Genomic DNA, 27,935 nt, shown 5'->3' with positions numbered 1-27,935 from the left:
ACAGTATTTTGCTGCATCAAGAGAAATACTGTTTGTCTGTGGGGGAAGGGGGAAGGGATTCATGTGTAACTTTAGGAAAATAATATCATATTGTATTTATGTGTTAATTTTTTTTAATTTTTTTATTTTTTAGAGAGGAAGTCTCACTCTTGTCCCCCAGGATGGAGTGCGATGGCACGATCTCGGCTCACTGCAACCTCCGCCTCCCGGGTACAGGCGATTCTCCTGCCTCAGCCTCCCGAGTAGCTGGGATTACAGATAACTGCCACCACGCCTGGCTAATTTTTGTATTTTTAGCAGAGACGGGGTTTCACCATGTTGGCCAGGCTGGTCTCAAACTCCTGACCTCAGGTGATCCGCCCGCCTTGGCCTCCCAAAGTGCTGGGATTACAGGCACGAGCCACCATGCCCAGCCGTTACTTGATTTTTAAAAACAGCTTTATTGAGATATAAATTTGAACACCATTTAAAGTGTACAGCATGGTGACTATAATTAATGATGTATTATATACTTGAAATCTGCTAGGAGATCTTAAGTGTTGTCACCACACACAAAAAAAGGTAACCATGTGATGTGATGGATGTGTTAATCAGCTTGATTGAGGTGGTCACTTTACAATGTACATGGGTATCAAATCATCACGATGAAAATCTTAAAATGTATACTACTTCTGTTTGTCAAATATACCTCAATAAAGCTAGACGAAAAAATAAAGTGTACAATTAAATGGCTTTGGTATATTCCATTATTAACTTTTAAAAATTGTGGTAAAATATATGTAACATAAAACTTGTCATTTTAACCTTTTTATTTCTTTTTTTGTCTTTTTCTTATTAATTTTTTTTTGCACACAAAACAATAAACATTTTCTAAAAATACATACAAACAAAAAGATGCATATCAAACATATTAGGAAGGTTGCACATGGGAAGACGGGGAATAGAAATGGGGGGTGGGAATTAAAGAAAATAAATGAGAGAGGGACTTTGTATGGATCAACGATAATAACTCAATCCTCTATTTGACAAAGAAGAAGCAGAAGGAAGAGGAAGAAAAAGCAAGTGGGATAAAGGATCAGAAAGGGAGGAAAATAGAAAAAATTAGAGTATGACTCCAGGGTAGACCTGTTTTGTTGTTGCTGGGTTGGTTGGTTGGTTTGTCTGTTGTATTTTTCATATGTTTCGCCATGTTGGCCAGGCTGGTCTCGAACTCCTAGCCTCAAGTGATCAACCCGCCTCGGCCTCCCAGAGTGCTGGGACTACAGGCGTGAGCCACCACGTCCAGCCCCGACATTGTGTCTGGCCTCCGTGGTAGACCTCCCAGACGGGGCGGCCGGGCATAGGCGCTCCTCACTTCCCAGACGGGGCGGCCGGGCAGAGGCGCTCCTCACTTCCCAGACGGGGCGGCCGGGCAGAGGCGCTCCTCACTTCCCACAGACGGGGAGGCCGGGAAGAGGCGCTCCTCACATCCCAGACGATGGGCGGCCGGGCAGAGGCGCTCCTCACTTCCCAGACAGGGCGGCCAGGCGGAGGCGCTCCTCACTTCTCAGATGGGGTGGCCGGGCAGAGACGCTCCTCATTTCTTCCCAGACGGGGCGGCCAGGCAGAGGCGCTCCTCACTTCCCAGATGGGGCGGCCGGGCAGAGGTGCTCCTCACTTCCCAGACGATGGGCGGCCGGGAAGAGGCGCTCCTCACTTCCCAGACGGGGCGGCCGGGCAGAGACGCTCCTCACTTACCAGACGATGGAAGCCGGGCAGAGGCGCTCCTCACTTCTTCCCAGACAGGGCGGCCGGGCAGAGGCGCTCCTCACTTCCCAGATGGGGCGGCCGGGCAGAGGCACTCCTCACTTCCCAGATGGGGCGGCCGGGCAGAGGCACTCCTCACTTCTTCCCAGACGGGGCAGCCGGGCAGAGGCACTCCTCACTTCCCAGATGGGGCGGCCGGGCAGAGGCACTCCTCACTTCCCAGATGGGGCGGCCGGGCAGAGGCACTCCTCACTTCTTCCCAGACGGGGCAGCCGGGCAGAGGCACTCCTCACTTCCCAGATGGGGCGGCCGGGCAGAGGCACTCCTCACTTCCCAGATGGGGCGGCCGGGCAGAGGCGCTCCTCACTTCTTCCCAGATGATGGGCGGCGGGCAGAGTAGCTCCTCACTTCCCAGACGGGGCGGCCGGGCAGAGGCGCTCCTCACATCCCAGACGATGGGCGGCCGGGCAGAGACGCTCCTCACTTCCTAGACGGGGTGGCGGCTGGGCAGAGGCGCTCCTCACCTCCCAGACGGGGCGGCCGGGCAGAGGCGCTCCTCACATCCCAGACAATGGGCGGCCAGGCAGAGACGCTGCGCACCTCCCAGACGGGGCGGCGGCCGGGCAGAGGCTGCAATCCCAGCACCCTGGGAGGCCAAGGCAGGCGGCTGGGAGGCGGAGGCTGCAGCGAGCCAAGACCACGCCGCCGCACTCCAGCCCGGGCAACACCGAGCACCAAGTGAGCGAGACTCCGTCTGCAGTCCCAGCACCTCGGGAAGCCGAGGCAGGCAGACCACTCGAGGTCAGGAGCTGGAGACCAGCCTGGCGGACATGGCGAAACCGCGCCTCCAGCCAAAGGACAAAAAGCAGGCAGGGGTGGTGGCGCGCGCCCGCAATCCCAGGCAGCCCGCAGGCCGAGGCAGGAGAATCACGGGAGCCGGAGGCAGGGAATCTGCAGCGTGCCGAGTATACTCCAGCCCGGGCAACAGAGGGAACGAAAGGAAAGAAAGAAAAGAAAGAGAAAGAAAGAAAAGAAAGAAAAGAAAAGAAAAGGAAAGGAAAGGAAAGGAAAGGAAAGGAAAGGAAAGGAAAGAAAGGAAAGAAAGGAAAGAAAGGAAAGAAAGGAAAGAAAGGAAAGGAAAGAAAAGAAAGAAAAGAAGGAAGGAAGGAAGGAAGGAAGGAAGGAAGGAAGGAGGGAAGGGTTAACCTTTTTAATTCTTTTAGAGACGCAGTGTAGCTCTGTCACCCAAGCTGGAGTGCATGTTGTGATCATGGATCATAGCTCACTGCAACCTTGAAATCCTGGACTCAAGTGATCCTCCCACCTCAGCCTCCTCAGTAGCTGGGACCACAGGTGTGTGCCACCACACCTGGCTAACCATTTTTAAGCGTAAAATTCAGGGGCATTTAGTACATTCAGAATACTGTACAACCATCACCATTATCTAGCTCCACAACATTTTCATCACCCAAAAAAGAAACCCTGTACCATTAAGCAGCCATTCCCATTCCCTCCCATTCCTGCCCCTAGCAACCACTGATCTGCTTTCTGTCTCTAATATGCCATGGCATTTGGAACCTCTCCGTGTCTCTAATATGCCATTGCCATTTTTAACCTCTCCCCACAACCTCTGGACAATGAGGCTGTTCCCATGTTTTGCAACTACAAACACTGCAGCAATAGATGTTGCTGGGCATATACAAAGTGCCTCTCTAGGGATGATACCAAGAAGAGGAATGGCCAGGTCGGAAGGTCTGAGATTTGTGGCTGAAATGCCCTGCAAAATGCCTGCACCAATTCACCGGGCTACAAGCAGGACGTGGGAGGACTCACTTCCCTGCACTTATCAGCACCAGGCAGCAGCCAACCTCTGCCTCTGTTGCCAGTATCTGCCAACAGCACTCCTGCTGGTTTCATTTGCACTTCTCTAATTACCAGTGAGGATTAGCATCCTCTCATATGAGCCATTTGGGTTTCCTCTTGCCTGAACTTCCTGCTCCCACCCTGGCCCATTTTCTCACTGGGGTATGTCTTTATGACTGTCCCTATTTTTCCTTGGCACCTGAACAAAGTATCCCTTGAGGGAGGGACATCTTGTTCACCCTGTTTCCCTCTCAGACCCACAGATCCCCTTCATAAGCCCAGAGAAAAGGGCTTTCTGGTTCCCAAAGTTTCCTGGGGACCTAGGAACTGATAAAAGATAGTATTATCGTTTCTCTGGCAACAAGAGGCAAAGAACATGGGACAAAAGGCTTGGCCACGGATGCAGAACCTGAGGCTGTTCTCACTGCCCTCCAGGCCTCCCCTGGGGCACTGAAACCACTGCCCAACTCTTCTGCCATCCTATGTGCATGAACTCACAAAGCCCCCTACTCTAAGAGCCATGCACTATCACCACCCCCATCTTACAGAGGAGGAGACCAAGGCTGGGAGAAGTGAAGGCAAGTGAGGCCACACAGCTGGAAGGGGCAGCACTGGGCCCTGGAGCCGACTCGGACTCCAGAGCCAGAGCAGTTCCCCACCACACTGAGCACTACCCAGGAAGCACCGAGATGGTGAGGCAGCACTGAGCACAGATGGGCACCAAGGAGCTGAGCCTGGACTAAGCACGAAACACCACTTTTGGGTGGGAATTCAAATTAGCTGACCCTTCATCTCCAATTGAAGATGGGACTCCAGGATGACAGAAGCTAAGAAACCAAAAAAGGAGAAAACTGGCTAGAGCAAGAGGCTTTGTTTTTTCCTTTTTGAGATGGAGTCTCACTCTGTCACCCAGGCTGGAGTGCAGTGGCGTGATCTTGGCTCACTGCAACCTCTGCCTCCCGGGTTCAAGCGATTCTCCTGCCTCAGCCTCCCGACTAGCTGGGACTACAGGAGTGTACCACCATGCCAGCTAATTTTTTGTATTTTAGTAGAGATGGGATTTCACCGTGTTGCCCAGGCTGGTCTCAAACTCCTGAGCTCAGGCAATCTGCCCACCTCAGCCTCCCAAAGTGCTAAGATCACAGGTGTGAGCCACCATGCCCGGCTTTCTTTCTTTCTTTCTTTTTTTTTTTTTGAGACACAGTCTCACTCTGTTGCCCAGGCTGGAGTGCAGTGGCGCAATCTCGGCTCACTGCAAGCTCTGCCTCCCGGGTTCACGCCATTCTCCTGCCTCAGCCTCCTGAGTTGCTGGGATTACAGGCGCCCGCCACCGTGCCCAGCTAATTTTTTTGTATTTTTAGTAGAGACGGGGTTTCACTGTGGTCTCGATCTCCTGACCTCGTGATCCGCCCGCCTCGGCCTCCCAAAGTGCTGGGATTACAGGCTTGAGCCACCACGCCCGGCCCCGGCTTTCTTTCCTTTTTGAGATAGTATCTGGTTCTGTCATCCAGGCTGGAGTGCACCAATTTCAGAAGCCGAGGCAGACAGATCACTTGAGGTCAGGAGTTCGAGACCAGCCTGGCCAACATAGCAAAACCCTATCTTTACTAAAAATACAAAAAATTAGCCAGGTGTCGTGATGCAAACACGCCTGTAATCCCAGCTACTCAGGAAGTTGAGGCAGGAACCCAGGAGGCAGAGGTTGCAGTGAGCTGAGATTGTGCCACTTCAGCCTGGGTGACAGAGCGAGACTCTGTATCAAAACAAACAAAAAAATTAATAAAGCTTCCCTCTGAGAGGAGGGAGACAAGGTTATTGACAAATGACACACAAAAGGGATTCAACTATGTAGACACTTATTTTAAAAGCTGGCCAGTGAGTGGCTGGGTGTGATGGCTCACGCCTGTAATCCCAGCACTTTGGGAGGCTGAGGCGGGTGGATCACCTGAGGTCAGGAGTTTGAGACCAGGCTGGACAACATGGTGAAACCCCATCTCTACTAAAAATACAAAAATTAGCTGGGTGTGACACCTGTAATCCCAGCTGCTCGGGAGGCTGAGGCAGGAGAATCTCTTGAACCCGTGACGGGAAAGTTGCAGCCAGCCAAGATTGTGCCACTGCACTCCAGCCTGGGCAAAAGAGCGAGACTCCGTCTCAAAAAAAAAAAAAAAAAAAAAAAAAGCTGGGCAGTGAGTATACCCCTTTACATTACTTGTTTTATATCTATATCTATATATAGATATAGATATAAAACTTTTTGGGGGGACAGTCTCACTCTGTCACTCAGCCTGAGTAAGTGACACAATCTCAGCTCACTGTAGCCTTGACCTCCAGGGTTCAAGCAATCCTCCCACCTCAGCCTCCCGAGTAGCTAGGACTATAGGTGTGTGCCACCACACCTGGCTAAATTTAAAATGTTTTGTACAGATGAGGTCTCACTGTGTTGCCCAGGCTGGTCTCAAACTCCTGGCCTCAAGCAATTCTCCCACCTTGGCCTCCCAGAGTGTGGGAATTACAGGCATGATCCACCACACTCGGCCTTATTTTATATATTAATGGGTTTTTTTTTTTTTGAGACAGAGTCTCGCTCTGTCACCCAGCCTGGAGTATAGTGGTGCAATCTAGGCTCACTGCAACTTCCCCCTCCTGGGTTCAAGCAATTCTCCTGCCTCAGCCTCCTCAGTAGTTGGTATTATGGGTACCCATCACATTTTTGTATTTTTAGTACAGACGGGGTGTCACCATGTTGGCCAAGCTGGTCTCGAACTCCTGACCTCAAGTGTTCCACCTGCCTTGGCCTCTCAAAGTGCTGGGATTACAGGCATAAGCCACTGCACCTGGCCAATATATTAATTTTTAAAGATAAGGCCAGGCGCAGGGGCTCATGCCTATAATCCCAGCACTTTGGGAGGCCAAGGTGGGCAGATTGCCTGAGCTCAGGAGTTCGAGACCAGCCTGGACAACACAGTGAAACCTCGTCTCTACTAAAAATACAAAAATTAGCTAGGCATGGTGGCACGCACCTGTAATCCCAGCTACTCAGGAGGCTGAGGCAGGAGAATCGCTTGAACTCAGGAGGCAGAAGTTGCAGTGAGCCGAGATCGTGCCACTGCACTCTAGCCAGGGTGACAGAGCAAGACTCTGTCTCAAGAAAAAAAAATAAATAAATAAAGATAAAAACAAGGTTGACAATGTTAAAACAAAACAAAACAAACAAAAAAACAGGGCTTGCTGCGGTGGCTCACGCCTGTAATTACAGCACTTTGGGAGGCCGAGGCTGGTGGATCACTTGAGGTCAGGAGTTTGAGACCAGCCTTACCAATATGATGAAACCCCGTCTCTGCTAAAACTACAAAAAGTAGCCGGGTGTGGTGGCATGCACCTGTAATCCCAGCTACTAGGGAGGCTGAGACAGGAAAATCACTTGAACCTAGGAGGTGGAGGTTACAGTGAGCCAAGATCGTGCCATTGCACTCCAGCCTGGGCAACAAGAGTGAAACTCAGTCTCAAAAAAAAAAAAGCAAAAATAAGAAGAATGTCACCATTTCATTAGCACTGGCATTTTGAGACTATTATCATCTCTTTGCTTAGAACAAAGCAGGAGACAACCGTTTATACTGTCAGTCTTTTCTGAAATATTTGCTAATATATCATTATTCACAATAGCCAAGATACAGAATCAACCTACGTGTCCATCAACAGATGAATGAAGAAAACGCAGTAGAGATACACAATGCAATACTACTGAGCCTTCAAAAAGGAAATCCTTTCACAACATGCACAAAACTAGAGGATATTATACTCAGTGAAATAAGCTAGGCACAGAAAGACCACATGACTTCATTTATATGTGGAACCTAAAGAAGTCGAACTCGGCCGGGCGCGGTGGCTCACACCTGTAATCCCAGCACTTTGGGAGGCTGAGGCGAGCGGATCACAAGGTCAAGAGATTGAGACCATCCTGGCCAACATGGTGAAACCCCGTGTCTACTAAAAATACAAAAATTAGCCGGGCATGGTGGCGCACGCCTGTAGTCCCAGCTACTCGGGAGGTTGAGGCAGGAGAATCACTTGAAACCGGGAGGCAGATGTTGTAGTGAACAGAGATCGCGCCACTGTACTCCAGCCTGGGCGACAGAGCAAGACTCCATCTCAAAAAAGAAAAAAAAGAAGTCAAACTCACAGAAGCAGAATGCTGGTTGCCAGAGATGGAACTGGGGGGCAATGGGAAATATTGGTCAAAGGATATAAGATTTCAGTTAGACAAGGAGAAATTGTTCAACATGGTGACTATAGTTACTGATGTGTATACCTGAAAATTGCTAAGAGATAATTTTAAGTGTTTTCACCACAAGTATCTTAGTATGTGAGGCAATGCATATGTTGATTACCTTGACTTAGCCATTCTACATTGTGTACATATGTCAAAACATGTTGTACATCATTAAGTTTTACTTGACTATCAAAATAAGAAAAGAAATACAGTCATCCCTTGGTATTCATGGAGGACTGGTTCCAGGACATTCTGTGGATACCAAAATCCAAAGATGCTCACGTCCCTGATACAAAATGGCACAGTATTTGTATATACCTATGTACCTCCTCCCATATATTTTAAATCATCTCTAGATTATTTATAATACCTCATATAAGGTAAATGCTATGTAAATAGTTGTTATATGATTCAGGGAATAATATCAAGAAAAACAGTCTATACAATGTTCAGTAAATATGTAATTTTTTCCAAATATTTTCAATCCAAGGTTGGCTGAATCCACGAATGCAGAACCCACAGATACAGAGGGTCGACTATATTTGCTAACATATAACGTTCAGACAACTTTTTTTTTTTTTTTTCAGACGAAGTCTCACTCTTGTTCCCTAGGCTGGAGTGCAATGGCACAGTCTCGGCTCACTGCAACCTCTGCCTCCTGGGTTCAAGTGATTCTCCTGCCTTAGCCTCCTGAGTAGCTGGGATTACAGGCACCTGCCACCACGCCAGGTTCATTTTTGTATTTTTCAAGTAGAGATGGGGTTTCACCATGTTGGCCAGGCAGGTCTCGAACTCCTGACCGCAGGTGATCCGCCCGCCTCGGCCTCCCAAAGTGCTGGGATTACAGGCATGAGCCACTGCACCCGGCCCAGAAAATGTTTTTGAGATGGAGTCTCGCTCTGTCGCCCAGGCTGGAGTGCAGTGGCACAATCTCAGCTCACTGCAGCCTCTGCCTCCTGGGTTCAAACAATTCTCCTGCCTCAGCCTCCCGAGTAGCTGAGATTACTGGTGCCCACCACCACACCTGGCTAATTTTTTTTTTTCCCAAGATGGAATCTCGCTCTGTCACCCAGGCTGGAGTGCAGTGGTGCGATCCCAGCTCACTGCAATCTCCGCCTCCCAGGTTCAAGCAATTATCCTGCCTCAACCTCCGGAGTAGCTGGGATTACAGGCGCACGCCACCACACCTGGCTAATTTTTGTATTTTTTTTAGTAGAGATGGAGTTTCACTCTATTGGCGAGGCTGGTCTCGAACTCCTGACCTCGTGATCCACTCACCTCGGCCTCCCAAAGTGCTGGGATTACAGGCGTGATCCACTGCGCTCAGCCTAATTTTTGTATTTTTAGTAGAGATGGAGTTTCACTATGTTGGCCAGGCTGTTCTTGAACTCCTGACCTCAAGTGATCCACCATGTCCACCTTCAGAGAACACATTTTAAGAAAACAAAACGAGACCACGCGATTTGTGTCTGCCAGCCATTAATCATTCTCTTACCCAACAAAAAGCTCAGGTCTGGAACTCTCTTTTCTTTGCCCTGGGCTGAACTCCTCCCTGACTCCCCACTGCCCCTCTCCTGACTTTCAAGGTCGTTACAGTGCTGCCTGGCTTGGATTCAACACCATCTAAGACGGTACTTGTCTACTGGGTGCTAAGCACTTCATGTGAACGATTTCATTACATCTCTCTAAGGCCCTCTCGGGTTGGGCACCAATCTTATTTTCTTTTTACAGACAAGGAGAAAGGCTCAGAGAGGATGGGCATGCAGAGCTGGAGGGACAGAGCCAGGCCCCAAGCTCACCTCTTTGCAGTGCTGTTCCCTCAGGAGGTCTCGGAGGGTGCGGTTGGTCTCCTCAAATGTGCTCAGCTTCTGCAGGAGAAGTTCCTTCTGCCTTGTCAGGGTGTTGATGTCCGTGCAGGTCATTTGTTTCTCCTGGAAGACAAGCAGCCAGTCTTATAAATGCGGGGGGAGAAGGGAAGAAGCAGGCCCCATGGGCACTCAAGGGGTCTAGTGCCAGAAAGCCCAGACAAGGAGAACCAGGCTGTGTACAGTGCCAAGGTGATCAACGGAAGGTTTCCTGGAAGCGGTGGACCTAAAGGGACAAGCAGGAGCTAAGCCTGCTCCGAGCAAAGGTGGAGAAAGGGGTGGGAAGGCTCAGTGTGAGTGAGCACTGTCAGGGCAGACTTCCTGGAGGAAGCAAAGGAGGATGACAAGACCTGGTGGCTGATACCTGCAGGAATCAACCACATGCCTTGACTCACTGTGATCCCAGGTGACCCATGATGAGGTCTCCTCAGAGGCCCTGGTGACCACAGGTCATCTTCAAGGGTCAAGGACTGGGAAGTGAGAGTGGTGGGAGGGGGCCTAGTTAAGCATGCCCTCCCCTAGCCTGAAGATGTCATAAAGTCTGCCTGATGACACGTAAAGACCCTGCCCAGCCTGCAGCTGCCCCCTCCCTGGGCCAGTTCCATGGCTGGGGTCCTCCCACCTGCCACCTACCGTTTTCAGCTTCCCGATGGTATCCTTCAAGGCCATGACCTGCTTGGCAGCCGCAGCCCCATCCATTTCCGCCTCCACCAGCTTGGACATGAGGCACTCCTTCTCCTGTTGTAGGTGTTTCTTCTGAAGTCTGGGGCCAGAAAGACAGGGCTCTGTGAGCCCTCCCAGGCCCCCACATGCCCAGAGATCCAAGGCTTGCCTCACAATGCCCTAGGGGGCTCACCTCTGGTCAGGGAAAAGTGGGGGAGGGGGCAGGAACAGCCCTTCTGACCTGGGTGGCCTTCAGAAAGGACCAGGGCCAGAAGTTACATCTGCCTGGGCACCAGACCAGGGCCTCCACACCAGGAGACATTAGCTACCTGTGGTCCTGTTTCTCTCAAACAGCCACCATTGTCATCTCTGCGCCACCCCCCCCACTGTCACGCCCTCCTACCCACCATCTTCAGATACGCTTTTGAGCCCTTCTACCTCTTCTCTACGCTGGAGCCAAGGCTAGTCAGGCCACCTCCCTGCTTTTAAAACTTTTCCATGGCTGTAGGCTGGGTACAGTGGCTAATGCCTGTAATCCCAGCACTTTGGGAAGCTGAGGCGGGCAGATCACTTGAGATCAGGTGTTATCGAGAGCAGCCTGGCTCAACAGGTAAAACCCCATCTCTACTAAAAATACAAAAGTTAGCCGGGCATGGTAGTGGGCACCTGTAATTCCAGCTACTTGGGAGGCTGAGGCAGGAGGATTGCTTTAGTCAAGGAGGCAGAGATTGCAGTGAGCCAAGATCACGCCACTGCACTCCAGCCTGGATGACAGAGCAAGACTCCATCTCAAAAATTTTGAGATGCATCCCAGGATCAAGCAATTCTCCTGCCTCAGCCTCCAGAGTAGCCAGGATTATAGGCGCCCGCCATGACGCCCGGCTTATTTTTTGTATTTTTAGTAGAGACAGGGTTTCACCATGTTGGCCAGGCTGGTCTCGAACTCCTGACCTTGTGATTCGCCTGCCTTGGCCTCCCAAAGGGCTGGGATTACAGGTGTGAACCACTGCGCCCAGCCAAATAAATTAATTAAATAAAATAAATCCTTTCCATGGCTTCCAAATGCCCTCAATGCAATGCCTCAAAGTGGCTGCTGAGAGCCGGCCCCCTGCCAACCTGTGTGGCCGCCTTATCCTCTGCCCACCCACTCTGGCCTGCCTTCCATTTCTCAGCTACAAACACCTTCCCACCTTGGGGCCTTTGCATACGATGTTCCCACTGAGTAGCATGCTTTCTTCCCTAGCACCCACCTGCCGAACGCTTAACCATCCTGCAGGACGCCCCTTATATATCACTTGTTCCAGAAACAGTTCCCTGCTACCCAGCCCCACACCACAATCCACGGGGTCCTCCCTTTCCCTCATAGTACAAATCATAAGCACGACCAGGTAATGAACTGTAATTAACCCTGTGACTGTTGAACAGGCTCCAGGGCACAGGCACAGTGCCTGTGCCCACCTCCTCCGTTGCTTTCCATTATTGCCCAGGGCTCAGAGCAGCCTGGCAGGGAGGAATAGATCAGCAGGGGCAGGGCAGGCACCGCCTTACGTGGTGAAGTCCTTCTCCTCCTTCATGCGCTCGATGTTGTGCCTCAGCACCGTGTTCTCATGCTCAGTCTCGGCCAGTTCGTGGGCCACCTCCTCCAGCTCTTCCTTCCGTTCCTCCAGGAACCTTTTGGCCATCTGGCGCTCACCCTTTTGCATCTTGACCTGCGCAGGGGGACCCAGGCAGGGGCCACTGAGGGGAGGTCCTTCCTCTATGCCACATTGCTAGGCTCAATGCTTTGGACCAAAATAAGGCCCCGGCCGGGCGTGGTGGCTCACGCCTGTAATCCCAGCACTTTGGGAGGCCAAGGTGGGTAGGTCACTTGAGGTCAGGAGTTCAAGACCAGCCTGACCAACATGGTGAAACCCCGTCTCTACTAAAAATACAAAAATTAGCCAGATGTGATGGTGCGTGCCTGTGATCCCAGGTACTCTGGAAGCTGAGGCAGGAGAGAATCACCTGAACCCAGGAGCCAGAGGTTGCAGTGAGCCGAGATCGTGCCCACTGCACTCCAGCCTGGGCAACAAGAGCGAGACTCCATCTCAAAAAAAAACAAAAACAAAAAAATAAGGGGCTTTCCAATTCAGAACTACACAGGCTGTGTGCCAGGGCCTTATGGGTGCAATCTCAGTTAACTGCCATGAAGACTGACTCTCCTGGGAGATGCTGATTCTCTTTTTATAGATGAGGAAACTCAGTACAGAGAGCCCCAGTGACTTGTGGGTTGGGAATGAAGCCAGGTTGCAAACCGTGGTTTGGCTGGCACACCATAGGAGGAGAGATGTCACAAAAAGGCTCTTGCACTTTGAGCTATAGGGGAAGAAGGGCTTTTTTTTTTTCTTTTGAGACAGGGTCTCACTCTGTCATCCAGGCTGAAGTGCAGCGGTGCAATCTCAGCTCACTGCAACCTCTGCCTCCTGGGTTCAAGTGATTCTTCTGCCTCAGCCTCCCAAGTAGCTGGGATTACAGGCGTGTGCCTGGCAAATTTTTGTATTTTTAGTAGAGATGCGGTTTCACCATGTTGGCCAGGCTGGTCTTGAACTCCTGACCTCAAGTGATCTGCCCTCCTCAGTCTCCCAAAGTGCTAGGATTATAGGCATGAGCCACCGTGCCTGGCCAAGAAGGGCCTATTGCCAGGCAGCCAGCCCTAGGTTCTCCAGGAGGTTCCCTGGACCTCGAGTACAGGGTGGAGGATTAACGACACACATCGTGTTAGCAGTGAAGACATATGCTGAGATAGCAATCCAAGCCTAAGGCCTGGATTTTAATGACAACTCTGCCAATTTCCTAGTTGGGGACCTTGGACTTCCAGGTTCTATTTCCAATTCCATTGCCCCATCCCACCCCAAGAGACAGCACAGCAACTTAGGACAAACTTCCTTGGCCTCTTTGGGGCTTTGTTTTTGTTAATTTTTTTTATTTATATATATATATATATGTATTTTTTGAGACAGAGTCTCTCTCTGTCGCCCAGGCTAGAGTGCAATGGCACAATCTCAGCTCACTGCAATCTCTGGCTCCTGGGTTCAAGCAATTCTACCCTCAGCTTCCTGAGTAGCTGAGACTACAGGCGCACGCCACCACGCCTGGCTAATTTTTGTTTGTATTTTTAGTAGAGACAGGGTTTCACCATGTTGGTTAGGCTGGTCTCGAACTCCTGACCTCAGGTATCCACCTCCCTCGGCCTCCCAAAGTGCTGGGATTACAGGCGTGAGCCACCATGCCCGGCCTGTTTTTGTTAAACTTTATATAAAGTGGAAGTCATAGGCCCTAGTTTCCTAGGTATTTCATCTCTATAATGAGGACAGTAACACCACTGGCTTCACATGCTGTTGTAAAAATTCAAATTGGACCACCCATGTGGAGCACCAGGACAGCTACTTGCTCAATAGAGAGGGCCCTTGTTGGTGGGATGGGATCCCATGCTGCCCCAGCTACCTCCCGGGGCAGGCACCTGAAGCCCGGGGCAACCCTGCAGAGGCAGGCTGAGGGACCAGGCAGGAAATCCACCTGGGTGCTCCTGCACATCCTCAGGGTAGTAGCCATCCCAGCCCCCTACCTCCCTCACCTCAGACTTCAGACAACCAACCGCATTCATTAGACTATCAATCTTCTTATCATAACGGTTCATTTTACAGTGACCTGAGTCATCATCTTCTGTAGAGAGGTCACTTAACCGCATCACTGAGACCAGCTTTTCTGAAGATGGTGGCGTGATCTCCAGGCAATGAGGTGGATTCTGATGTAGAGGAGGGAGAAACACATGAACTCAGAAGGCAGAACCTTGACCATGAGTTCCACCACTGGAGGCTTATTTACTGATTAGACGGGAAAAACTATAACAGCTAACTCGGGGACCCCAGGAAGAACTATACTCTGAACCCTCATGATGGAACATTACCTATCCATGTTTAAATGATGGTTTTGGAGAATTCTCAACATCCAAATTAAAAGCTGGGGCTACGATGTTAAGTTTAAAATAAAGAACATAGGCTGGATACCCTGTAAAACCAGTATATTGGGAGGCCGAGGCGGGAAGCCAAAACCAGCCTCAGCAACATAGCAAGACCTTGACTCTACAAAAGTAAAAGAATTAGCTGGCACTGGGCACGGTGGCTCACACCTGCAATCCCAGCGCTTTGGGAGGCCGAGGCAGGTGGATGACCACAGGTTAGGAGTTTGAGACCAGCCTGACCAACATGGTGAACCCCCGTCTCTACTAAAAATACAAAATTAGCCGGACATGGTGGTGCATGCCTCTAATCTCAGCTATTCAGGAGGCTGAGGCTGGAGAATCGCTTGAACCCAGGAGGTGGAGGTTGCAGTGAGCCAATATCGCGCCATTGCACTCCAGCCTGGGCAACAAGAACAAAACTCCGTCTCAAAAAAAAAAATCAGGTGGGTGTAGTGGCACATGCTTGTGATCTCAACTAATCAGGAGGCTGAGGCAGGGGATTCCTTGAGTCCATGAGTTCAAGGCTGCAGTGAGCTATGATAGCACCACTGCATGCCAGCCTGGGTGACAGAGCGAAACCCTGTCTCTAAAAATAATAATACTAATAAAGAAATAATATAACAAATCAGCAAAAATATTAATAATACCCAAAGTTGGCAAAAGTTTAGGGCAATACATTTTTTTGTAGCTAGGGTAGAAGTGAAATATGTCAAAAGTCTTTTAAATGAATATGAATACCTGATAGGGGATTAGTTACAAAGGTAGATGAATCTGCTGAAAAGGTATTGTAGAAACAAGTGGGTAAATTTGAAAAAGGACCAGATATTGTATAATATTAAGAAATGCTCTTAGGAGTAATCATTGTTATTTTGATGATGTAGAAAAATATTATAAATGCACATGGTACAATACCTGGAAAATACTTTTTTAAATACGTCAGTATAAAAAATATTTTAGGGCCAGGCATGGTGGCTCATGCCTGTAATCCCAGCACTTTGGGAGGCCAAGGCGGGCAGATCACAAGGTCAGGAGATCAAGACAGTGAAACCCCATGTCTACTAAAAATACAAAAAAATTAGCCGGGCATGGTGGCAGGTGCCTGTAGTCCCAGCTTTTTTAATATATTTTTTTAATATTTTAAAATGCATATATGCTTCAGGAAACTTTATGCAAAGCTGTAAACACTTTGCTTTTTTTTTTTTTTTTTTTGAGACAGGGTCTCACTCCATCGCCTAGGCTGGAGTGCAGTGGTGCCATCTCGGCTCACTGCAACCTCTGCCTCCCAGGTTCAAGCAATTCTCCTGACTCAGCCTCCCGGCTAGCTGGGATTACAGGCGCCTACCACCATGCCCAGCTGATTTTTGTATTTTTAGTAGAGATGGGGTTTCAACATGTTGGCCAGGCTGTTCTCGAGCTCCTGACCTCAAGTGATCCGCCTGCCTCAGCCTCTCAAAGTGCTGGGATTACAGGAGTAAGCCACCGTGCCCAGCCATATATTGCTTTTTTTTTTTTTTTTTTTTTTTTTGAGACAGAGTTTTGCTCTTGTCGCCCAGGTTAGAGTGCAATGGCACAATCTTGGCTCACTGCAACCTCTGCCTCCTGGGTTCAAGCAATTCTCCTGCCTCAGCCTCCCAAGTAGCTGGGTTATAGGTGCCTACCACCACACCCAGATAATTTTTGTATTTTTAGTAGAAGTGGGGTTTCACCATGTTGGCCAGGCTGGTCTCGAACTCCTGACCTTGTGATCCACCAGCTTTGGCCTCCCGAAATTCTGGGATTACAGGCATGAGCCACCACATCCAGCTATATATATTGCTTTTAGAAGAAGTTACTTTTAATACTTAAAATGGCAAAAATAGGAAAATGTATAAACAGTCATGTGCCACGTACCATTTCAGTCAGCAATGGACTGCATATATGACAGTGGTCCCAAAACACCGTATTTTTACTGTACCTTTTCTATATTTACTACGTTTCAATATGCAAATACTTACCATTGTGTTAGTTGCCTATAGTATTCTGTATGGCATCATGCTGTAGACGTCTGTAGCCTAGGAGCAATAGGCTATACCACACAGCCCAGGTGTGTAGCAGGCTCTACCAATCTCGGTTTGCATAAGTACACTCCATGATGTTTGCGCAATGATCGAAGTGCCTAACAACATGTTTCTCAGAATATATCCCCATTGTTAACTGATACATGACTATACAGTTTTTAAAATGACAAATATATATATATATATATATATGAAAGTGTGACTAGTTACTCCTTGTGATGGGGAGGGAGTGACATAGACAAAAGCCGGGGGCAGCTTCTAGGATGCTGGGTGATCGTTACACAGGTACCTTCAGCTTGTGAAAATTCATGGAGCAATACAATTCTGATGGGTGTACATCCCTGCACTTTTCCTTTTTTTTTTGAGATGGGGTCTCACTCTGTCAAGCAGCCTGGAGCGCAGTACCACAACTTTGGTTCACTGCAACCTCTGCTTCCCAGGCTCAACCGATCCTTACACCTCAGCCTCCCAAGTAGCTGGGACCACAGGTGCACACAACCACACCGGGCTAATTTTTTGTATTTTTGGTAGAGATACAGTTTCATCACATCGTCCAAGCTGGTCTCCAACTCCTGAGCTCAGGTGAACCGCCTGCCTCAGCCTCCCAAAGTGCTGGGATTACAGGCGTGAGACACCAGGCCTGGCCCGTCCTCTTTTCGTTTTTCTTTTCCTTTTTTTTTTTTTTGAGATGGAGACTTGCTTTGTTGCCCAGGCTGCAGTGCAGGGGTGCGATCTTGGCTCCCTGCAACCTCCGCCTCATGGGCTCAAGCAATTCTTCTGCCTCAGCCTTCCATGTAGCTGAGATTAGTGGCGCGACCACCACGCCAGGGTAATTTTTGTATTTTTAGTAGAGACAGGGTTTCGCCATGTTGGCTAGGCTGGTCTCGAACTCCTGACGTCAGTTGATTTGCCTGCCTCGGCCTCCCAAAGTGCTGGGATTACAGGAGTGAGCCATTGCTCCCAGGCCTGTACTTTTCAACAAGAAGTTTTTGAAACTTAATAGCAGCCAGAATTGAGTAGATGATTATTTTTCTGTATTTTCAAATTTCCCTAAATACAAATAGATCATTTTTTTGTTTTGTTTTGTTTTTTTGTTTTGAGACGGAGTCTCGCTCTGTCGCCAGGCTGGAGTGCAGTGGCGCAATCTCAGCTCACTGCAACCTCTGCCTCCAGGGTTCAAGCAATTCTCCTACCTCAGCCTCCCAAGTGGCTGGGACTACAGGCGCGTGCCAACATGCCCAGCTAATTTTTCTATTTTTAGTTGAGATGGGGTTTCACCATGTTGGCCAGGATGGTCTCAATCTCTTGACCTCATGATCCGCCTGCCTCGGCCTCCCAAAGTGCTGGGATTACAGGCGTGAGCCACCACGCCCGGCTGATCACTTTTACTAATAGAGGCAAGAAAAAAACCTAGACCTTCTTTCTCCCAAAAATGATCTTATATTCCAGGAGTTGTAAGATATCAAACAAGAACCCCACATGCATACAGCAGCTTTTGATCTTCATTTCCGCATCTTCCTCAAACTTCCACCTCCAGGGGCTGTTCCCCTTCTGTCCATGAAGGACAGGGTTGAGTTAGGGCCTCTCAGGGCCACAGGAAGCCACTGGAAAGTGGAAAGGGGCAGACACAAGAATGAAAGCAGAAAAGACAGCTACTGTTCCAGCTGCTGAGAGAACCTGGGCAGGCCACCTCTCTGAGACCTTCCATCTCTAGGATTTGGCAATGGAGAGGGGATTATTACCCCTAGAAACCCATGTCGGCCGGGCGCGGTGGCTCAAGCCTGTAATCCCAGCACTTTGGGAGGCCGAGGCGGGCGGATCACGAGGTCAGGAGATCGAGACCATCCTGGCTAACACAGTGAAACCCCGTCTCTACTAAAAATACAAAAAATTAGCCAGGTGTGTTGGCGGGCGCCTGTAGTCCCAGCTACTCGGGAGGCTGAGGCAGGAGAATGGCGTGAACCCGGGAGGCGGAGCTTGCAGTGAGCCGAGATCGCGCCACTGCACTCCAGCCTGGGGCACAGAGCAAGACTCCGTCTCAAAAAAAAAAAAAAGAAACCCATGTCAACAGGAAAACTTTTCATAGCAGCATCTCTGTGATGTGTACTTTGAAAACTACTGAGGAGGCCAGGCACAGTGGCTCACGCCTGTAATACCAGCACTTTGGGAGGCCGAGGAGAGCAGATCACTTGAGGTCAGGAGTTCAAGACCAGCCTGGCAAACACGGTGAAACTCCATCTCTATCAAAAATACAAACACTAGCTGGGTGTGGTGGTGCATGCCTGAGTCCCAGCTAACTCAGAGGCTGAGGTAGGAGAATCACTTGAACCTGGGAGGTGGAGGTTGCAGTGAGCCGAGATCATGCCACTGCACTCTAGCCTGGGCAACAGAACAAGACTCCATCTCAAAAAAACAAAAACAAAAAAACCAAAACTACCAAGGCTTTTCACTTTTTTAAAAGGCATTTTTGGGCTGGGCACAGTGGCTCACGCCTGTAATCCCAGCACTTTGGGAGGCCGAGGCGGGTGGATCACGAGGTCAGGAAATCGAGACCATCCTGGCTAACATGGTGAAACCCCGTCTCTACTAAAAATATAAAAAATTAGCCGGGCGTGGTGGCAGGCGCCTGTAGTCCCAGCTACTTGGGAGGCTGAGGCAGGAGAATGGTGTGAACCGGGGAGGTGGAGCTTGCAGTGGGCCGAGATCACGCCACTGCACTCCAGCCTGGGTGACAGAGCGAGACTCCGTCTCAAGAAAAAAAAAAAAAAAAAAAAGAGTTCGAGACCAGCCTGGCCAATATGGTGAAACCCCGTCTCTATTAAAAATACAAAAATTAGCCAGGTGTGGTGGTGCGTGCCTGTAATCCCAGCTACTCGGGAGGCTGAGGCAGGAGAATCGCTTGTACCCAGGAAGTAGAGGTTGCAGTAAGCCGAGATTGAGCCACTGCACTCCAGCCTGGGTGACAAAACAAGACTCTTTCTCAAAAAGTAAATAAATAAATAAAAATAAAGCATTAAACCTTGCCATACCTCAGAGGCAATCACTGCTTACCACTACTTGCATATTCTCCCAGAAAACGTTCTGTAGATATAAACATATTCTCCCAGAAAACATTCTGTACATACAAACATATGCGTTTATACATGGACACAGACGCCCCTTTTCTGCACAAATAGGGCCGGCCAAATGTTATATGCTGTGCATCTCTATGCTTCATTATCATGCATAAATATCTGTCTCAATCTTTTTTTTTTTTGAGACAGGGTCCTTTTCTGTAACCCAGGCTACAGTGCAGTGGCATAATTACAGCTTACTGAAATCTCAACCTCCCCTCCAAGTAACTAGGACTACAAGTGCGTGCCACTGCACCCAGCTAATTTTTTATCTTTTCTAGAGGCAGGGTCTCGTCGTGTTGCCCAGGCTGGTCTTGAACTCCTGGGCTCAAGTGATCCTCCTGCCTTGGCCTCCCAAAGTGCTGGGATCACAGGTATAAGCCACGGCAACAAGCCTCTCCCTCAGTCTTTGCAAGGCTGCATGGTATTCCATTGTATGGATGTATCATATTTCTCTTTTGTTTTGTTTTGTTTGAGATAGGGTCTCACTGTGTCACACAGGCTATGCAGTGGCATGATCATGTCTCACTGCAGCCTTAACCTCCCTGGCTCAAGCAATCCTCCCACCTCAGCCTTCTGAGTAGCTGGAACTACAAGCGCATGCCACCACGCCCAACTAGTTTTTTATTTTTTGTAGAGATAGGATCTCACTATGTTGCCCAGGCTGATCTCAAACTCCTGGGCCCAAGCGATCCTCCCTCCTGGGCCTCCTAAAAGTGTTGGGATTACAGGTGTGAGCCTACCACGCCCAGCCAGATGTATTACAATTTAACCAACACTCTCCTGATGGACATTTAGGTTGCTTTCATTTTTCTGTTACAAACAATGCTACAGCAAAAAATCAAAAAATCCCTGTACTTGTAACCCCAGCTACTCGGGAGGCTGAGGCAGAAGAATGGCATGAACCCAGGAGGCGGAGCTTGCAGTGAGCCGAGATTGCACCACTGCACTCCAGCCTGGGTGACAGAGTGAGCCTCCGTCTCAAAAAAAAAAAAAAAAAAAAAAAAAATCCCTGTACTCTTCTATGGTGTTTTTAGGACAACTTCCTAGACAAAAAATTACAGAATCAATGTTTAGACAAGTGCTGCCAAACTGACTCCACAACTGTTGAATCAGGTTCACAGTCCTGTAAAAAATGTTTTAAAAGATTCGGGCTGGGTGTGGTGGCTCACACCTGTAATCCCAGCACTTTGGGAGGCCGAGGTGGGCTGATCGCCTGAGGTCGGGAGTTTGAGACCAGCCTGACCAACATGGACAAACCCCATCTCTACTAAAAATACAAAACTAGCCGGGATGGTGGTGCATGCCTATAATCCTAGCTACTAGGAGGCTGACGCAGGAGAATCGCTTGACCCAGGAGGCGGAAGCTGTGGTGAGCCGAGATCGCGCCACTGCACTCTAGCCTGGGCAACAAGAGCGAAACTCCATCTCAAAAAAAAAAAAAAGAAAGAAAGAAAGGAAAAAGATTAATTGATATCCCATATGCTTGCTGGCAGGAGATAGTTGTCATTTTTTAAACTTTTTCCATTCAAGAAAAAAGCTTATTCTTTTTGTTTAAAAAAAAATACCACGGCTTTTAATTTACATTTCACTGATTATTAGTGAAGTATATGTAGTAAGAAATGTAAGGCAGCATTTTAATTTCAATCCTTGTAATTTATTGTACTGGTCAGAGCAGTTTCCATTTAATCCTAGGAAGGCCCCATACTCCCTTTGTCTCTAAGGGAAAGGAGTCTCCTTTGTCTGGTAAATCAAGGAGTCAAAACTATGAGGTATGACTATAAACTTCAAGAAGTTACTTTTGTTTTTCATTTCTATTTTTTTTTTTCTTTTCACTGCTGGTATGAAAGATTTCTAATGTAATAAACTATAAGAAAAATAGGCTGGCTGCGGTGGCTCACACCTGTAATCCCAACACTTTGGGAGGCCGAGGTGGGCGGATCACCTGAGGTCAGGAGTTCGAGAACAGCCTGGCCAACACAGTGAAACCCCATCTCTACTAAAAATACAAAAATTACATGGAAATGGTGGTGGGCGCCTGTAGTCCCAGCTACTAGGGAGGCTGAGGCAGGAGAATCACTTGAACCTGGGAGGCAGAGGTTGCAGTGAGCCAAAATCATGCCACTGCACTCCAGCCTGGGCGACAGAGCAAGGCTCTGTCTCAAAAATAAAAGAAAGAAAAGAAAGAAAAGAAAAGAAAAGAAAAGAAAAGAAAAGAAAAGAAAAGAAAAGAAAAGAACATGTGATGTGGCTCCTCATAAGCAAAGCAGAGAGGCTAAGAGTACTGCCTCTAGAATGAATCTTAACTCCAGCTCTGCTACCTTCTCTGTGACTCGGAAAATCACTTCTCTCTGAGGCCTAGTTCTTCATCTCTGCAGTGGGACAGCAGGACTTCCCACACAGCAGTGTCATAAGAACTCAAGAAGATTCACACAGTTTCAGGGTTTAGCAAGGCCCTCAGTAAATGGGGTCTGTTAGGAAATTCCAGTAGCTACAGCTGACCCTGAATCATACCGAGGCTGAGGCCTGCTAGGATCTGAGCAGTCCGAGAAGAAAAGCCTGGGCAAGGGTGAGCCTACCTCCCACTTGCATCCCACAGGCCGGGCAGATGATTTTCCAGGGGGCATCCAAGGTACCTTGGTTTTCACCCGGACACTCCGCCGCACATTCACAGTGTCCCCTTTCATTCCTCGCTTGTGAGATTTCTGTGGAAAGGGACAAACCCAGGGTCACTTCCACACCCAGCTGGCCACGGTGCCACACTAGTGACATCCCTCTCCGACTGGCAGAGTGCCTCTTCTGACTAATGTTACTGCTGCTGCTCCTGGATGATAGGCCTGCCTACCTTCTAACCAGGAAACCGGCCTCCAAAAGAGTATGTTTGTCTCCCAAACCTTTGGAGTCAGAGTGCGAGGAGGCTGGGCTTAGCAGGATCACCCAGATCCACAGCTACTACCTTGCCCCACTGGCATGCTCCTACCTGGCTGCTGGTCGCTGACGGTTTCGGGAGTTTTTTTATGTGGACGTGGACAGGGGTGTTCTCATCCACGTGAACATGTAAGGGGGGAGTTGAAGAGCGGTCCTTCATGGTTGGCTTCTGGCAGGTGGGGGAGGACAACACAAAAATGGTTGATCTGTGGATGAGTAAACTGGGCATAAAAACAGAGCTCACAGCCTCTGGGGGCCACCAAAAAGCCTAGCCACCAAGCGAGCAGGACAGCTACCAACTACTGGCATGCAGGCAGGGAGCAAGGCGGGAGTATCATTCAGCAGGCTCCTGCAGAGATCCCAGCAGAAGACCACCAGGGAGATTCTGGTCCACTCAAGAGAGGGTCTGCAAGACCCACCCGTTCTAGAACAGATCCCAGATGCAGGCCCCAGGGTCCTCAGGGCTGGATCTCCTCTAAACCTGCTGGAATGCACAGCTCCTCCTTGGATTTAGTGAAGCACAGCGGAAAGCAGGCGGATCCTTCTACACAGTGATCTCAACTGGGCATGCAGATTGGCGTGGGAAACACACAAAATGCTCAGGGTGCAGAATAAATCAGAGAGCAGGCAGATCAAAGACCATGAAAACAGAAAGCTGGAGGAAATCCTAAGGATGAGAAGGTTGTCTAGATTCTAAAGAAAACATGAGCAAGGCAGAACCGCAGCTACAAACCCCTCAACCACCACCAGCTCTTATCCTTCCCCTCATTCTTTAAACTTTTTTTTTCTCTTCTTTTTCTTTTCCTTTATTTTAAAAATCTCAAGATTTTAGGATTTGGCTGGAATAATAAGTCTAAGACAATTTCCTCACACCTGGCAGCCTTACCACAGGCAAACATGATCATAATTAAAAATCAGCAGGGTATGCATAACAGCACCTAGCAGAGCAACTGGGCGGCGATGGTGCCCAGCAGGGTAAGGCACCTCCTAGAAACGGTGTGCAGAAGCATTTTTAGCAGGGTGACCAAAGAGGGCTGCTACGTGAGTGCATCACCTACCGTCACAGTTACACTGGGCGCGCCACAAGGTGCTCTCAAGACCTTTTTCTGCGTGAGACTCGTTACTCCGTTCTTCCCACACGATGGAAACCTGCACCCAGGCACAAGAACCAGATTGTAAGCAGAAAACTAGGGCTCTCTTATATTTTAGATCTCATGAAATTACACGCTGACTATGGTAGCTAACACGTTCATGGCTAGGAAAACCAGCCTGGAATTCCTTGACTCCCCTGAGATGAGCACCAGATGTGCGTGGTGTGCCCAGCAGTGGGATGGAAATAGGGTGACGGGCATTTGCAGGCTGGACTTTCAACATATCGTCACATCACATGTATTATGACCCTTGCTGAAAAGCCTAGCTGACATCCTGTCAGATGACAAAAAGCAAGCAGCACATGAACAGCAGCCAAGGTGCTGGTTTGGCCAAGGGCAGAAGCACCCAGGACAGTGCCTGGAGCGGAGGCGGCCCTGGAGAAAGGTGTAGTGAGTGAATGACAAAAATAGAGCATTAGTGGCCACAAGCCATGTCTCATGCCTGTAATCCCAACACTTTTGGAGGCCAAGGCGGGCAGATTGCTTGAGCCCAGGAGTTTGAGACCAGCCTGGGCAACATGGCAAGACCCCATCTCTACAAAACATACAAAAATTGGCTGGGCGTGGTAGCATGTGTCTGTAGTCCCAGCTACTTGGGAGGCTGAGATGGGAGAATCACTTAAGCCTGGGAGATGGAGGCTGCAGTGAGCCGTAACCACACCACTGCACTCCAGCCTAGGTGGCAGAAGGAGATCCCGTTTCAAAACAACAACAAAAAAGAAAAAAAATGTTTTTCAAAGAGCATTAGGCTCAGGCACGAGAAGACACTGTGACACACACTCATCAAATTAAGGCTCAAATATTCCCCTAAGAGAATAAAAAAGTATCTATTTCCCAAAATATTCCCCTTGCTATCCTTTAAGCTCTTAAGCAGCAGGGGATTTTTTTTTAATGCCACGTGTAATTCACCTTGCTTACACATATACTGTACAGCCCCATCACCAGATCTGCAAAGACAGCCAAAAAAAAAAAAAAAAAGAGAGAGAGCAAAAGTTTAAAAGTTTAATTTGCTCCAAAATCTTTCAGCAGTATATCCAATAACTCCAGGATGGGAAGGGCCTTGGAATAACCCTCTGATCCATCTCATTGCCTTTTTTTTTTTTTGAGATGGAGTCTCGCTCTGTCACCCAGGCTGGAGTGCAGTGGCCCAATCTTGGCTCACTGCAACCTCTGCCTCCTGGGTTCAAGCAATTCTCCAATTCTCCTGCCCCAACCTCCTGAGTAGCTGGGATTACAGGCGTGTGCCACCATGCCCAGCTAATTTTTTATGTTTCTAGTAAAGACGAGGTTTCACCATGTTGGTCAGGCTGGTCTCAAACTCCTGACCTCAGGTGATCCACCCACCTTGGCCTCTCAAAGTGCTAGGATTGCACAGGCATGAGCCACTGCACCTGGCCCCCCAAAGTCGGGGGAGATCAGAGAGGCTGAGCGACCAGGGGGTGGCAGGGAGGGTGGGGCAGAGACGGGCGGTCCCAAATTATCATCCTGCCCTCTTTACAAACACTTGAGGAAAATAACGCAACATCAAAATGCAAGGAAAAAAATACTTGAGCACTTTGGTATGCGTTTTGCTGTATGTGTATTACATCGTGATTTTAAAAAGAGGGGAAAAAATATATATATAGAGAGAGAGAGAGAGCTCTACTGATCCTTTAGCCAAGGAATACCAAAACTGAGAAGACAGGCTTTTTTCCCTAATCATTTAGAACATTGTTCACGTAAAGCCCATAGCTTTGGGAAATCTCTCAGTGGGTTTCTTGTCAAACCACCTGGATTCCTGGATCCATTATCTTGCTAACTGCCACATCCACCTCCTACATGTTATTTATTTACACCTCCACTCCCTTCAAAAAGGCTCTGAACCTAGTACTCTATTATATAAAGACAACAAGAGTGACCCTGTTTGCTTCCAGGAAGCTGTGACATCTGGGGAGGGAAGGAGCGAGGGAGGTAGAGCTAGGATTGTGTATACATTTCGTTCCCCCTTCCCTTTAAAAATGATTTTTAAATGTTTTGGTCCACACTTTCAGCAAACACTATGAGGAAGCTGGAAGCCTCAGGCGAGCCTGCCCTGGGTACCCCTGGCCACCTTTCCCTGCCCTCCGGCGCAGGCGCCTCCCACATCGGCAATACCTGGGGGAGCCGCCTGAGGATGAGGCAGACATGGCTAGGCATCAAAGCCGCAAAGGTGGGCAATTGGGTCAGCAGGCTCTGCTCAGGGGGACCCAGAGGGGCGGGCTTGTCAATGAGCCTCTCAAGGGGCCCGGCATCAAACGTCCTGAGGGGAGAAGGGTGGAAGCTTTGGGGTTGGCAGTTGGATGAAAACTTGGGAGGCGCTCCTCTACTGTCCAAGTCGCACAGCAACTGTCCTGCCAAAGTAGGGGGAGATAAGAGAGGCTGAGCGACCTGGGGGCAGAGGGGAGGAAGGGGAGAGGACAGGGCAGAACGGCGAGGGAAAGGACCACTGCGGCCGGGCCCCACGCGGAGGGCTGCCGGTGGCTACCGGGGGAAACCTGAGGCGCCGGCGGACGTGCGGAGAGGGCCGGTGAGAACCGCTCAGCCCCAAGTGGGCCCCAGAGGGCCGGAACCGCGCAGGTAGCCGCGGGGATGCTGGGGCGGGGCCGGACAACTGTCTCCTAGAAGGGGCGTTCCCGGAAGAACAGGTGCCCGAGAGGACCAATAGTGTTTGAAGGAGGGAGGCGCGGAGGTTGCACCTGCCCCGGGCGCCCCGCCGCGAGGGAAAACCGAACAACCGAGTTCTGAGCAGGATAGACGCCGGGCTGGGAGGGGGCGGGCGGGGCCCCCCCAGGCGAGGGCCCTGGCGACCCGGAGACGGTGCCGGGGGGACAGCGCTGCCTACAGAGGGCGGACAAGACTGCCGTGTGGAGGCCCGCGGAGAGGGCAAGGCGGTTGGGGCGATGCCGCCGGCGGGCAGCAGAGCGAGGGAGAGCCTCTGTCGGCGGAGAGAAGGGACGGCCACCCACCAGCAGGCAGGAGGGTACCGGTTTCTGCCCATAGAAAGGCGAAGCCCTGCCCGCGGGCGGCAGAGGAGGGGCAGGAGAGGGAGGCGGCCGACCGCCCGTTAGCGGGAGGAGGAGAGGCCCCGCGCCGGTGGGCGGGGCGGGGGCCCAGGTTCTGACAGGAGGGGGACGAGCGCGACGCGGCGGGGAACGCAGGACCCGACGGCGCCGCGGGGTCGACCGCGCGGGGGGTGCGAAGGCGACGTCTCGCCCGCGGTGCCCCGGAGGGCGATGGATCCCGCCTGCCGGCGGCCTCTCACCAGGAGCGACACGGCTGCGCCCAGAAACGCCGCCTTATGAAGTCGTTGAAGTCGGAGGCCAGGGTCGTGCCATGGAGACGCCGCGGCGGATGCAGTCTGGCTCTGGCGGCGGCTCCTCCCCGCTTCCGCCTCCTTTTCCGACACCCGGTCGGCAGCTCGCCCATTGGCCAGTTCAAACCCCCCCGGGAGCCGCTTGGGTTTCGCCATCGAGGCCCAGCCCCTAGCGTCACAGATATGCCCCGCCCGGCCATAAGCACCGCCCACTTCCGGGCCACGCGTCCCGTCACCAAGGAGACGAGCGGCTCGTCCAGCGGGCCTGGCCGGGTCTCGCCCCCCATTCAAGGGCTTTCCCGCTCGGCCCTGTTTCCCCTGCCTTGGATCCTCCCGGATTCCCCTCACTCAAAGGAGCGTACGGTTCCGACGCGCTCCCCTCGGTACCCACCAGGAAACTAGGCTCACAGAAGACCCATGGAACAAGTTATTGGGAGCTGCACACTGCCTCCGAAAATCCAGCCCTGCCCCTAGTCCATTGTTAGTGCAGAGATGGAGTCGGCTTCTGCGCATTCCCCGGCCTCTCTCCCCTGCCCACATCGCCTCTGTCTTGGCCCCAACAGGAGAAAGGGTCGGCATTCCCCTTTTCCTTAACTACCCTCCTGCACTCTTTTTTTTTTTGAGACGGATTCTTGCTCCGTCGCCCAGGCTGGAGTGCAGTGGCGCGATCTCGGCTCACCGCAACCTCCGCCGCCCAGTTTCACGTCATTCTCCTGCCTCAGCCTCCCGAGTAGCTGGGACTACAGACGCCCGCCACAACGCCCTGCTAATTTTTTTTTTTTTTTTTTTTTTTGTATTTTTAGTAGAGACGGGGTTTCACCGTGTTGGGCAGGATAGTCTCTATCTCCTGACCTCATGATCCGCCCGCCTCGGCCTTCCAAAGTGCTTGTATTACAGGCGTGAGCCTCCGCGCCCGGTCTACTACCCTCTTGCACTCTTTATGCC

At 50.3% G+C, this 27,935-nt stretch overlaps 1 protein-coding gene across 9 annotated transcripts in view; it reads right to left on the bottom strand.

Annotated features, from left to right (window-relative positions):
* The window catches only part of ODF2 (outer dense fiber of sperm tails 2), a 47,133-nt gene extending 19,944 nt beyond the window's left edge, over nt 1–27,189 (bottom strand). For 2 of the 9 annotated variants that reach the window (XR_004031442.1, XM_030817939.1), the window contains exons 1-8: nt 26,940–27,103; nt 23,567–23,657; nt 22,561–22,677; nt 22,160–22,285; nt 14,024–14,194; nt 11,959–12,119; nt 10,381–10,510; nt 9,682–9,813 (exon numbers count right to left, since the gene is read on the bottom strand). Coding sequence is in view for 8 of the 9 variants with exons in the window: in XM_030817939.1 (XP_030673799.1) it covers nt 9,682–9,813; nt 10,381–10,510; nt 11,959–12,119; nt 14,024–14,194; nt 22,160–22,285; nt 22,561–22,677; nt 23,567–23,657; nt 26,940–27,103 (1,092 nt within the window). In the remaining variant the exon portion in view is untranslated. Of the gene's footprint in view, nt 1–9,681; nt 9,814–10,380; nt 10,511–11,958; nt 12,120–14,023; nt 14,195–22,159; nt 22,286–22,560; nt 22,715–23,566; nt 23,658–25,792; nt 26,029–26,939 lie in introns of all 9 variants that reach the window. The other 7 variants (XM_030817938.1, XM_030817943.1, XM_030817941.1 and 4 more) reach the window with 7 other exon arrangements.
* Nucleotides 27,190–27,935: the final 746 nt, after the last annotated feature.

This window comes from Nomascus leucogenys, chromosome 8, assembly GCF_006542625.1.
Source record: "Nomascus leucogenys isolate Asia chromosome 8, Asia_NLE_v1, whole genome shotgun sequence".
Lineage (NCBI taxonomy): Eukaryota > Metazoa > Chordata > Mammalia > Primates > Hylobatidae > Nomascus > Nomascus leucogenys.
This window is presented reverse-complemented; position numbering and strand designations above follow the sequence as displayed.